The sequence below is a fragment of the Tigriopus californicus genome, chromosome 2 (assembly GCF_007210705.1).
Source record: "Tigriopus californicus strain San Diego chromosome 2, Tcal_SD_v2.1, whole genome shotgun sequence".
NCBI lineage: Eukaryota > Metazoa > Arthropoda > Copepoda > Harpacticoida > Harpacticidae > Tigriopus > Tigriopus californicus.
In genome coordinates, this window is record NC_081441.1 from 11,403,868 (window position 1) to 11,416,265 (window position 12,398).

The following is a 12,398-nucleotide window of genomic DNA, read 5'->3' on the forward strand; positions in this document are numbered from 1 at the left end:
GCCCTACATTCAAGGACTATCCAGATCCGACAGCTCCAATTTGTTGGTGGATTAGACATTGCTTGAATGTAGAGTCGCACAGGGACTATGATTTTTCTATCTTCACTGCTGGGGAAAGAACATTCCCAACAACGGTAAGGAAGCACGTATGAAAATATAATCTCTTCAACAATCGGAAAACTGAACTGATGTACCTTTTTTGCAGATTGAATCGTCGGAACATAAGGCAGAACAATGAATGAGCAAAGTTTTCAATTTAAAAATGTTGTTAAAAATTGACTTTTCCCAGGTGTCAACTGACACTTACTCATCCCTCAATTACAGTAGGCAACAAGCTATCCCAAAAACATTGTAACTTAGGCTATCCGGCCATCGCCTATTGTTAAGATTGTCAAAAATATTGAATATTTCTATAAAATTCAAAGGATTCGGGCGAGGCGGGTGAACTGACCTTCAAGCAATCCTTGTTTGTCCTTCCGTCCTCAATGTTTTGTCCAGTTCTTCTTTGTGATTCGCCAATCCAAAAATGAGGAAAAGCGAAAAAACTAATCATTTTTAAAGCATTTGCAATTTGATTTTAAGTTCCAAATTTGTATCGATTAAAAAACTCTTTTTTGTTAGAAGAATGTCTCATTGGATGCTTTTGTACATGGTTGAAATTACTGGTACAATTAGACTCTCTGGTGGTTGGGGCCCAATCTGGGTTCAAGGGTCGCCATTCGAGGCGAATATCCACAGGGTTGGGTCAGAGGGGGTTTACAACCATCTCCCTTCATCGACTATCGTTTTTTTCTTTTCTTTATTGAAGGCCGAATAGGTGACAAAAACACCTACCGGAAGAATCCTTTTGCAATTCCAAATCAGCGAAGACGATTTTTCCACATTTTTTTCTTTTAAGAAAAGGGGCGATAGAGCAAATGTGTTATCAAACGTTTGATTATGTATGGAAATGCACGTTCTCACAATCACGTGAAATCTATTCTGAATTAAACCAGTCTCTAAGCTAAGCAAGCTTACTTGACTGACTTTTACAACAAATCTGGTTTTCCCTTTCTGCCTAATTAGTCGACTATTTGAAATCTGTTATTTTACTGATTGTCTTATTCCTCTAGAACTGGCCGCGCCAACCGATTTGCTTGACCTTCTCAAGCTATGAAATGCAACTGTTTTTTCCACGGCAGTATGCCACAAATACATCACATTCCCATATCCATAAATAATGGCCTTGAATTACGTCTTTATTTGGATTGAATTCTACGCAAGAAGCAATCATATAGCTTTAACTCTCTCTATTTTTCTACCAAAATTCACTGAGTCCACTTTTGGGTTGGGCCACCCGTTGTTTAACCATTTCTTTTTCCAAGTCAAAGTAAGTATATTCGTTATACTTGAAGAACTCGGGAGCTTGATAAGTCTTGCCTTTCCCAACATCAGGCTTTGCTTCAGTTCCCGGCCCTGAAAATGGATCGTATTGCATATTTAACCGACCGTGAGTATGTACCAACTAATAAGCCCTAAAATTGAAGTATGAAAGGTTTATGCACGGAACAATGGCTATTTCAGATATGTTAGTACTAAGTTGATATTCGGGCTTCTGAGAACGATTTTTTTCTCTTGACGGATCTTTTGAGTAGAATATTTCAAATGGGCAATTTAGCATCACAAACAGGAGATGGGAAACACCAACCAATATGTTACTTCAAAAATCTTACCTTTATCCTTGCCTCCCATTCCAACGCCATTCTTGTCCCATTTCCATCCGGAAGATCCGTCGGCAGATCCAAATCTCTCGCTCATTGACGAAGAAGTGCTGATTGATCTCTTGGCCAAAGAGGAGATAATCTAAAATGATCCCCATTCCAATTGGAACCCGCTTCTTAACGTGGTTTTGAAGTAAATCATTTCAGTAAGGATCGTTGAAGGTCAATCGAACATTTTGACATGCAAGCCTTCTATTACCATGATATAAATAGATTTGTACGACAAATTCCACGCAAGGAGTGAGTCTTTTCTTATTATCAAGATCGGGTTTCCTCAAGTTCGAACAAATGAAACTTTTCGAATCAACCGCAATAGCCTCACAGTCAACCAATTCGTTCTGGAACCTCAAATGAGAGGATGTTTTCCATGTTCCCCCAAGTATGATTCTTTAGGGAAAAACAACTAAGTAAGACCACTTTTCAGTAAGAGCTGGTCAAGTCAAGATGTTTAAAAATCACGAATCTCCTCAAGTCATCAATCAGTCCACTCTTATAGTGTTAACCAATCAAAGCGTGAAAAGGTCTTATCTCAAGCCTTCAAAGGTTGTCAATCTCATCATACCTTCGATTTGGAGGCCAAAGACATGGTGAAGCAATTTATTCCGGCGTTCCACAAAACCTTGTCGTCGAGAGCAATGGCGCTGTCTTTACGTGTAGTACTTGTTCATAGCAACGCACAAACAGAAGTTCTGTTTTGATCTTTCTCTTATTCGACAGCTGATTTGGGTCATTTGAACAGAAGAGGGAAGAATGGCTGAGCTTTAAGTTGGAATCTAATACGTGGATCAATTTAGAGAGTAGGCTCAGTTTACCGGGATAACATGTTTTTATAAATTCCTACCTGACCATGATTGAAAAGGTTATCGTGTATAAGAAGTACAGGGCGTTTGACCAAAACAGTTCGTTCTTATGCTTATGGGTTGCTGTAATTATGGAACAGCTGTAGTGAGGACAAACCATATGACATAATTGTTTTTTAGTCATCGTGCTCATCCTTTATAGTAATAACGACCTCGATGTAAGGCCTGAATGAGGCACAAGGCCAAATATAGTTCCAATTGGGTAGCTGGAGGATATTGTGCGGTGGAGGATTCAGATGATACAAATTTCTACTGTAGTTGGCTCATGACGCTCCATGAAAATTGAATCCTTTAAATAGCAACTATCAGGTCACTGGCCTAATTTGTAATACAATGAGGGTAATAAAAATCAAAATACAAGCCATCAGATAAGGGAAAAATCTTTCCTCAGGTTTTGAAGGAACAGAAAACTTAAACTAGCAATAACAAGTCCAAAAACAGCTTAAACTACGTTTTGTGTATGATGAATGATAATGTGGCTTTTATGTAAATGTATTGTTAGTTGAACAGTTTCCTTTGATGATAAATGACCTGGATCTCTTATTCAATCCCTTACCAAATGACCAGTAGACCCCAAAAGCTCAAGTGACCTTACAAAAAACTGCCATAATGTCATCACCTTGTTTTGCTTCAATGTCCCAATGTATACACAGAGTTCCAACTAAAAGGCAGAGTTTGACGGAAGATGTCAGTTTACTTGATTAGAGTTCTGAAGAGAGAATTTGCATCGTTCCATTTCAAAGGTATGAAACCAGTAATCTATTTTTTTGTTGTTCTTTGCTCATTCTTTTAAACTTTAAACGTAACAAATGTCCGGCCAAAAAGAGCTTTTTTCAGAGACAATCGAAGATGTGAGTTTTGTTTTGATCAGCAAACGATTTTGGCTGATACTTAAGGAAGACATTTCCGCTCGATCACCCTGCATCAATGAAAAGAATGATGGCATCTTATTTCTTTTGACGTTACACACCTTGGGAAATCATTTGTCAATACGTATTTTCTGGACATTTATCAGCACTTCTTTTAACTTTGTCAGTATCTTAAGGAAATGCAATTTGCCTGATCAACGAGTTAACTGAAATAGACGGATTCCATCCCAACAAGAGTTAAAAGAATATTGAAAAGGAATGAGTTTTGAATGAATAAGTTTTGTTTTTATATCCAAAGAATACAGTTCATTCACTAACGAATAAAGCATCGTTATCGTTCCTTAGCTACCTCAAAGCTAATAAAACAATGAAAAATAATTTTTGTTACTCGCCCTTGATGATGGCCTTCATAAATTCCAAACTGAATCTAATCACAATCATTTGTTCTATTGCAACACGAGAAGTATGCTTGGATATGGTACTCTTACTTGCGATACACAAAAACGCGCCTAAATCTATTTTTGTGACATGTTTTTCTCTTCTATAAACGTTTTTATTTCTTCAAGTAAAGGTCAGTAGTGAGTATTTTACCGACAAAATTGCATCAGTGCGAGACTCCTTGAAAGCAGGCTAGAGAGTATTACTTTCGCTGAATGGAAAGATCCCCATTACGAACCGCGAACCACATTCTGGTTAAACAATCCTTAAACTTCTACAAACCATATCCATTGTCCACTCATTCACTTACTCTTCTTGCCTGTTTGGCAGGTAGAATTTAGGTTCGGCTGGCCGGGATCCTAACATGCAGTCAAACATTCAAGTTGCCAGCCAAGGGCGAGAATTGAACCAGGTAGGTTAAACCCAATTCAACAACAATGCTAAGGAAGATTGGCGGCAGACCATCTACACCTTGAAACGAATGAAACAATAGCAACGCCCACTTTTGTTTTAACCTTTCCGCAGACGATCTCACCATGGTCGTCCATGGGATTTTGGGAGTGGCATTGCTCGTTTTTACTACAAATCAAGGTATGTTTTAATGGTTTTGCTCCGCTCATCTTACTAATATATTATTCGTTTCTCACGATAGATGTGACTGCTCAAAGTATCAACAATTATATTCCGTATTATGAGAAGCCGACATATAATTGCACCATCCCAAGAGTGGTTCAAGGTGAATGGTACTCCAGAGAAAAGAATCTGGATACAGTCACCATCATCGACGCCTCTCAAATGCAACGAAGGGGTATTTGTGTGGAGCACGAGACGGATTACACGGGAAAATACACATTCTTGTTCTCCGAGAACCCCAAAGACAGGAGCTTGTGCTACCATTGTGTACGGATTTATGTCCGAACCGTGAATATCCTGGAAAAACGAGAGAGTAAGCTGTTGGTTTCCCAGCTCGTTTTGGTTGCAGTACAAATTACCACGGAGTTTAAAAGTTTATTGATCGATGGCATTGTTTTGTGTTTGTTAGCTGGATGCGTAAATCTTCCGAGTTCCGAGGAACCCACGTTAGAGAATGTCTGCAGTAGACTCAATCCACTTTCCCAAATCATCACTCTCTTTGCCGAGAACTACACGCCCATCAACTGCCGATCGTCGCTGGAAGGAGTGTTCCATTTTGCTTATCAGGTGAGTGAGTGAATGAACTCCTTGATATCGGTCTGCCTTTGATTCCTCTACACGAATCACGAATTATTCTTAGCTCCATTGATGTATGTTCGTTTCCAGAATCGCTTCTCCTTCACTGGGGAATGTCGTCACCCTGAGCAACAGATTCACAGTTGCCAGGATGTGGGCTCTCAGTTCTTGATTGCCAACCAGAAATTCAATCTGACCTATCGAAAATGCGAGGGCATGTCTTGGACATTTGATGGAGGTGAGCGGGGATCAAATGTTAGTGACGAAAAGTGATGGTCTACATAGGAGTTGGCTCTCCGAGGATAAGAAATCGGACAAATGAAATCAGGATGCTTCAACATGGTTCATGGAGGTCAATGAAATATCTCTAGCACTGTCATAATGTGTTGCAACAAATTAATGACGTATTATTTGTTATAAACTAAGGGCATTGATGAGTTTAGCTCGTACTGCAACTTAACAAGAGTTCTGCCATTTCTGAAGATCGAGGGTGCCACTTTTTGCCGATTGCGTCAAATGTACGACGTGCGCACCTTTCTATTCATCATGTGCTTTAGTAAGCGACAGTTGAGTTTTTCCGAAGGAGAGTGATAACCTTTAAATGTTAGAGGTTACTCTATCTAGCATATCAGTTTAAAATTAATATCGACCAAATGACCAATCACGTTTCCAGCACTTTTGGCACCTGTCATGACCCAACGCCTTTGAAACGTATTTATTTTAAGCTGACTGCCGCGATAAAATCTATCTTTTTAAAACCAAGGCTCAAAATATGATCGCTCGATTTTAAAAGTCAGTTAGAAGAACGATGTTATGTTGGGAGTTTTCCAAATTTTTGTTGGAGATAATTTGTTTTTATCAAAATAATGCATCCAATTCTACCAAAATATTCATGCCAAGTGTTCTCGTTGCCATCACATGAATGGTTTACCGTTCAACCCACGCCTTATTAAGATATCAATTGTTGATTGGTCATTGCATCAAGAGCGAGTTGTAAATGTCTAAATTTGACAAGACCTGAACAATCTGTTCGTTAAACAAAATCTTAGCAATAGACGACTTTTTTTGCATAACGTGAACCTAATAATTACGAGTAAGTATGCGTTAACAAAATTTCAGATTTTTAGACATCCGGTGAATAATTCATTTTGTTTTTTACTCGACTATGATATGCCACAAATTTGGACGGTTAATGCATTGAAATGCCATTCAACCAGGTTCAAACGGTCTCGTAAGCTTTTCTGATGATAAAGATCAAGTAGGTCATCCGTCAGAAGAATTGTCAAACCTGGCAAGAAAAGCAAAACGCAACACTGGGATTCCATCCAAAAATTATCAGAGCTGCGTTTTGACTTAGCATATCATACATGTGAATGGCAATAAGCTTTTAGAATACTCAAAAATAGCGGAGAACTACTTCCCTTGTGTCAACGTTTAACCACGTTTGAGTACTTTTTATTGCATATTGATGAAAGTAAGTTGTGGAAATGCAGTTCCCTATCAGGTCCATTCGAAAAAGGGAATGCAAAAACTTTGATCCAGCTTGTTCCTATCAGTAATTTAACTCTGAGAAGAGTGAATGTAAAGGAATCTACTTGGTTCCAAAAATGATTTAAGGAAAAACGAGTCTTTCTCTTTCTCATTCACATTTCAATATCAGCACGACGTACACTTGTTTCGTAACATCCTAATATCGACAGGAATTCAAGCTCTGATTTGAAATTTATTTGCTTTTGTGTCTATTTTTAGTGGTGGAGTATAGTTGCCTCGGCGATTGGTTTGTTGGTAAAGATCACTTTTTCGCTGTGGCAAATACCAAAGAATCGAGGAAAGACGAGAAGTTCCGATGCTTTTTGAAAAACAGGGAGGACGATTACTATTTGGGAGCATCCATTACACCGGAGTGCAATGTTTTAAAAACAATTGAAAAGGTATGACGTCATTTCTTCCTTCTTAATCTATCTCCTCACAAAGTGTGAGACTATTATCTCCCGAACACACCAAACAACAATATACAATTGAATCGTGGACAAAAAAATCACACACATATGGTTAAATAAACCCAGAAACTAGATTTATTATTTTGTTCCATGTAATTTGTACATTTGTCTTAGAACGTGTTTTAGGGGATAATGCACTAAAACCGTCATTTAAAGCAAGGTCATACTAATTCAAGGTCAGGTCATGATACCAAATACATTTCTCATTACCTTAGGGCTTGCGTATAGAGCAATAAAATCTGTAATTTGACACACTCTCCACCAAGTAACTTCTAGAGTCATTCTGTTACTTTTCATAAAAAAATTCGCTAATATATAACGGTTAAAACTACCATTCCCCTGGCAATGTAATTGGTCAAACATGCCAAGAAACGGTTGATTATCCGCTCTAATGGAAGTGGGATCCTTGCTATTGAACTGCAGTAGTAAAAGATTGGAACAATTGGAATGTGCGTTTTTTGTGAAACGTTTATTCCATATTTGTCCAAGTTTTTCTAATTACGAAACCTGCATAAGCTATCCCCTCCCCCCCAGATTATTCTTCAGATTAAGCGCATCCAACTTCCACAGAACCTGGGCAACAACAGTATCACTAAATCATTTCTCTGAATTCGTTTTCTAGTCTCCAGAGCGATACCGGCTCAAACCCGTTCGATCTCAAACTGTGGAGCCAGGATGTCTCCTTCCCGAAAATTTCACTGGAGAGTGGATCAACACTGCCAATATCGATGCTGATGTGTGGATCAATTCCACGCATATCGTGGAGACTTGGCATCCCGATGTGAGCCGTTGGCGAAAGGCCATTTACATTTGTATGGAACAAAGGGATTCCCGCTTTATGATGGCTCGGCTCACAATCGATGGATGGTAAGATTTGACTGGGGTTTTCCAGTGGTTTTCCTTCAATGTAAATAGCATGACTCGGGAATTTTCATACGAAATCCGATCAGGGATTGAAGGGGATTAGGGGCACCTAAAATTAGCATCATTTTGTTTACCTTGCATTTTAGTCAAGTGGACTATCAGTGTTTTGACTTTGTTCCACGGCATCACAATGTCATCCGATTTCGCAAAGGAGTGGCCATGATCATGAATGACTTCCATACCGTGTGCTCGTGGGTCCAGTTTAAAAATGATGTTCGGTGGAAATACGACCTAATGTTGAGTGAGTATTGAACGCACGTAATCAAACGCCTACGATCTGACATCATCCACGTAGTTCCAACAAACAACAACTATCAAAGATCTTCAATACCTTTGGTCATCATCTGCTGGTATCAATTACCTTTTTGGTCCGGGTTTGCGAGGACTTTCCTTAGAAGCTCGGGAGCTATTCGAAGAACTGCCTCTCTCAATAAAAAAATATAATAATCAAATACTCCCTGTATTCGTTACAGGAAAGGATCCGGTTCCAATTAGGTGTCCAGTGGCCGGGGCCTTCAACTTCACCCAGCAGGGCGATTTCCAGTTCCAGACTCGGATTTTGGGTGGTATAACCAAAGATCCGCGCCACGACGTTTGGGGTCGGACCGGCCAGTTTTCGTGCAAGCAAAACATCTCCAGATTGGCCGTTTGTGACACGGACCAAAAAGAGATCACGATTGATGAGACCTACTGCTGGTCTACAGATCACTTGGGTCGACCTATTGATATATATTCTGAAGCGGATTATCGTATGCAGTGCATTGGCTACTGGAAGGAGAATCTGAAGTCGTATTTGATCACTTACGATCAACTTGATGCTTTTACCAAGTACAGGTGTTGGGTAAGGATACAATATTATGAAGCTGCTTAGAAAAAGCTATGGAGGTTTCAAAGTGCGAGCTTTCATAGGTTTATCAAAGAGCCGACTTGAACAAAATGCTCATGTCCATGTCTGTGGGCCCGTATTGCGATTTGGCGCAAGATGTTGATAGTGGAAACTGGACGGAAGGAGCGGTGGTCAGCCTGGTGATGGACGAGAATGAGCGTGAATGTAAGTAACACTGAGTGACTACATGTTTTGTAGGCTAACCCACCAGAGGGCCCTCTGGTCTCTGTTTCCTACAGTTGATCGATGTCCCATGTATTTCAACGATGGCGAGGATCCATGGAAGGTCGAGGAAAATCACATTAGAGTCTTCAACTTTAATGACGAGAGTTCTGGGGCCAACTTGACTGGTTCCATTATTTTGATTGTGGCCTTGGCTTTGGGCGCATCTCAAATCAAATGACTCCAATACCGAGTTTTGGCTTTCACCACGATCTTAAAGCTTCTCAGAAAGCGGGCATTCCACGGATGTGTTTGTGTGTGAACAGATCATTGTTCATTTCGAGAGGGTAATTCTTTCATCCCTAAACATAGAGTTGTTTACTGGCTCTGCATGATACAAAAATAAAGATTATCTTGTATGACGTGAGCTCTAAGCTAATAATTCTCTATTGAATGGTGCATTAGAGGAATTACACATATGAAAAGTCTGCAGTGTCTCTTGTAATGTAAGAATCAAATCCGTTGTTGTGAGTTAATCATCCCACTTTATGCATCGTGATGCTTCCGTGATTAGTTATTTGAGAGCAATCGATTCATTCAAGTTGATCCGGAAATAAGATTAGACATATCCTCATAAATACTGTCGCTGCTTCATTTTTAAAATAAGTGTCGAGTGATGTGTTTGGTTTTAAATAGTTTTCTTTTCTTCAACAAAACATTTTGAAATCTAAAGATACAAATTAAGGGTGGCTGTACCAAAATATCCTATTTTTAGACAAGTCAAGTATTCGTACGAAAGTTGCTCTTCGTTTTAATAGGCTGGTAAGAGGATTTCCAACGAACTTTTTGTCCAAAGATTGCATGCCAAGGGTTTGAAAAACATGATTAGAAAAGACCATACAAGTTCTACGTTGTAATGGGCGGTATGAAATAACATACAGTTTCAGTGAGCTAAGCACAGAAATTAAGAAAAATGTACAATCCTCGTTACCAAAAATCGTTGAATAAGAGGTTTTGCTGTAAAAAATACAAAGTTCCGTAAAGAATGAACCATTTTTTTCTCTGGTCCCGAATCTCCGATTATCATTTTTCATTTAAGATTCATGCTGAAAAATACGCATCATTCTGAATCTAAGAACAAAAAGGTGCATATGAATTTTAGATGTGTAACCTTCTTCCATATATTGACAGGCGTAAGATGGTAAAATGCCGCAGATCTCCAACGGTTTTCCCTGAGCGTGGGCAGAGGGCTGCTATTTCCTTGTGAATTCCGTTCAAGTCAAGGCTGTGGGCAGGCAAACCAGACCGTCGTCCTCCTCCACCCAAGAACGATATGATCAGTTGTTTTTGACTTTGCTGAGTTCTATTCTGCCTTGACAAGCATGATATAGTAGAGTTTGTGTTTAGTTCAGAGGAGTCTACCTTTGAAAAGACACCAAGACTTGAGATCGAATGTGATCGCCACTGATCTGCACTTGAGAAATGAACACCAACTGTCCTTTTAATTATCTTGCTTCGTTTTTTGCTTTTTTTATAGCTTTTATTGTTGATTTCATCGCATCCCAAGGAAGTTACCGGCAAAAGATGTCGACTAAATGCAAACTAGTTCATCCTAACATGTTACTTTCAAATTAATTCAAGCAAATTTCACAAAAGGGGAAGTGTCACCAGAATTCCAAATCATGGATTTACCACAATTTGAGTTTCTTCAGTTGCTTAAATTTTATGTTTGTGTTTTGCTACATGCTCTTTCATATCTGAAAATCCAAAAATTTGCATGCTCCATAAGATACGTTCAAAAACTAGAACCAAAAGCTTCTCTTGAAACATCGAGACAAAAAACTTGGTGCTCGAGAAAGTGGCCATCTTCGTCCAAGCATCTTGTCCCAATCCAACCTTTAAAAAAGACTTTACTTAAAACCCAGAGCAGCTGATCCAGTGCCCCTGGAACAAAGCTCAGTGTGAACAGCTGACGACGCCGGCGCTGTAATGAGAAGGCGGTGCATTCGGCCCCCATTCCTTTGTCGATCCCTTGGCTCGGCCTCCATCTAGCTCCTCTACTCGTGCTCGCTCCTCCCCCTGTTAGCAGTAGTCTAGTGCCTCCATATTTTGCGGGCTTCGATGCAACTTTGCGCCGAAAATTTGTTATTTGTCATGTGCGCTTTTTCCCGAAACTGCTTGCTCTTTCAACAAGCTTACTAGAGAGATGTAATCCAGTATATAAGTTCATTCCAAAATGGGACAAATTGCGGCAAGAAGTCTCATTTTCAAACTTCCCAATCAAAATACTTCCCTATCGTATATCATTAGCAAAACGCACCTAAAACATGAAAACAGCAGTCTCTTTTGTGAGAAACCCAAAACTGGAGTTAGGTAACGACCAAAGTCCACAATATGACGGATTTCTGTCAGAAAAATGTCAATAACTGTTCAATTCAAGGCTCAATTATCCCCATGACTATTCCTTACCCATTCCAAAGTGAAACTAAGCGCCCAAAAAGTGAAATGTTCATGAGATTACCAATTCAAAAGTCTTCGCGCCTTTTCTTTTCTGGCAAATGCTTGTCGCTTTTTTCTCTCATACCTCCGGCAACACTGCAGTGGTCTGTACTAGTCCTACGAGTGTTGTCTTGGACCAAAAAAGTGCACGAAACACTGCTGTGCACTTCTGGTGCGAGTACGGGAGTGACTACATTCAAGTAGTAGTTTTAGTGCTGACTGACTAGTGACGAAGCTTACAGAAAAATAACTGATTCCATCCTCTAAACTGTTCCCCGAGGAGATCCCCGATGAGGATGACCGCGGATCAGGACGATGTGATGAGTCGGATGAAGCTCGGGTCCAACGTGGACATCAAACGGAGTGATGGTAAGATCATAAGAGCAGCCCTCTCTCTGGGTTGGTGCTTCAAATTCTATCATCCCACACATATTTGATTCAAGTCGCCAGCAAAGCTGAAAGCACTCACTATCCAGGATATATAATAGGTTCCTCGAAGGATTTGTATATGATGTAGGTAAAAAAAATGGAAGTTAGTGAGAGTGCATGAGTCATCATGCTCTGTCTGCAGGAGGAAAAGGGTGCTTGCTCTCTTGGGAGATGGCGAGAACTTGAATCCGTTCATCTGACGTTTTGAATGAGCTAAATGTGCTGCTTAGGGAATGGCTCCGCCTAGTTCGATTTTGTACCTGTGCATTCAAATTGATACACATTCGTCATGGTTATTGAACCAGAGGAAAACGTCTTGGAATGACACCGTTAAATTCTTTGTTGTGAAAGTGCTCAAATCT

The 12,398-nt window shown here is 39.8% G+C and overlaps 2 protein-coding genes across 2 annotated transcripts; one reads left to right on the plus strand and one right to left on the minus strand.

The window, feature by feature from the left end:
• Positions 1–1,217: 1,217 nt before the first annotated feature.
• Positions 1,218–2,461, minus strand: LOC131893522 (uncharacterized). The gene is made up of 3 exons (XM_059243574.1): positions 2,323–2,461; positions 1,713–1,842; positions 1,218–1,455 (listed from the first exon to the last, which is right to left on the minus strand). The coding sequence occupies exons 1-3, from the start codon at positions 2,344–2,346 to the stop codon at positions 1,298–1,300; spliced, it is 312 nt and encodes a 103-aa protein (XP_059099557.1). The 5' UTR covers positions 2,347–2,461; the 3' UTR covers positions 1,218–1,297.
• Positions 2,462–4,319: 1,858 nt separating this feature from the next.
• LOC131893626 (uncharacterized) lies at positions 4,320–9,535 on the plus strand. The gene is made up of 11 exons (XM_059243721.1): positions 4,320–4,339; positions 4,453–4,518; positions 4,580–4,873; positions 4,970–5,127; positions 5,227–5,374; positions 6,886–7,067; positions 7,759–8,003; positions 8,147–8,301; positions 8,534–8,901; positions 8,970–9,111; positions 9,186–9,535. The coding sequence occupies exons 2-11, from the start codon at positions 4,464–4,466 to the stop codon at positions 9,347–9,349; spliced, it is 1,911 nt and encodes a 636-aa protein (XP_059099704.1). The 5' UTR covers positions 4,320–4,339; positions 4,453–4,463; the 3' UTR covers positions 9,350–9,535.
• Positions 9,536–12,398: the final 2,863 nt, after the last annotated feature.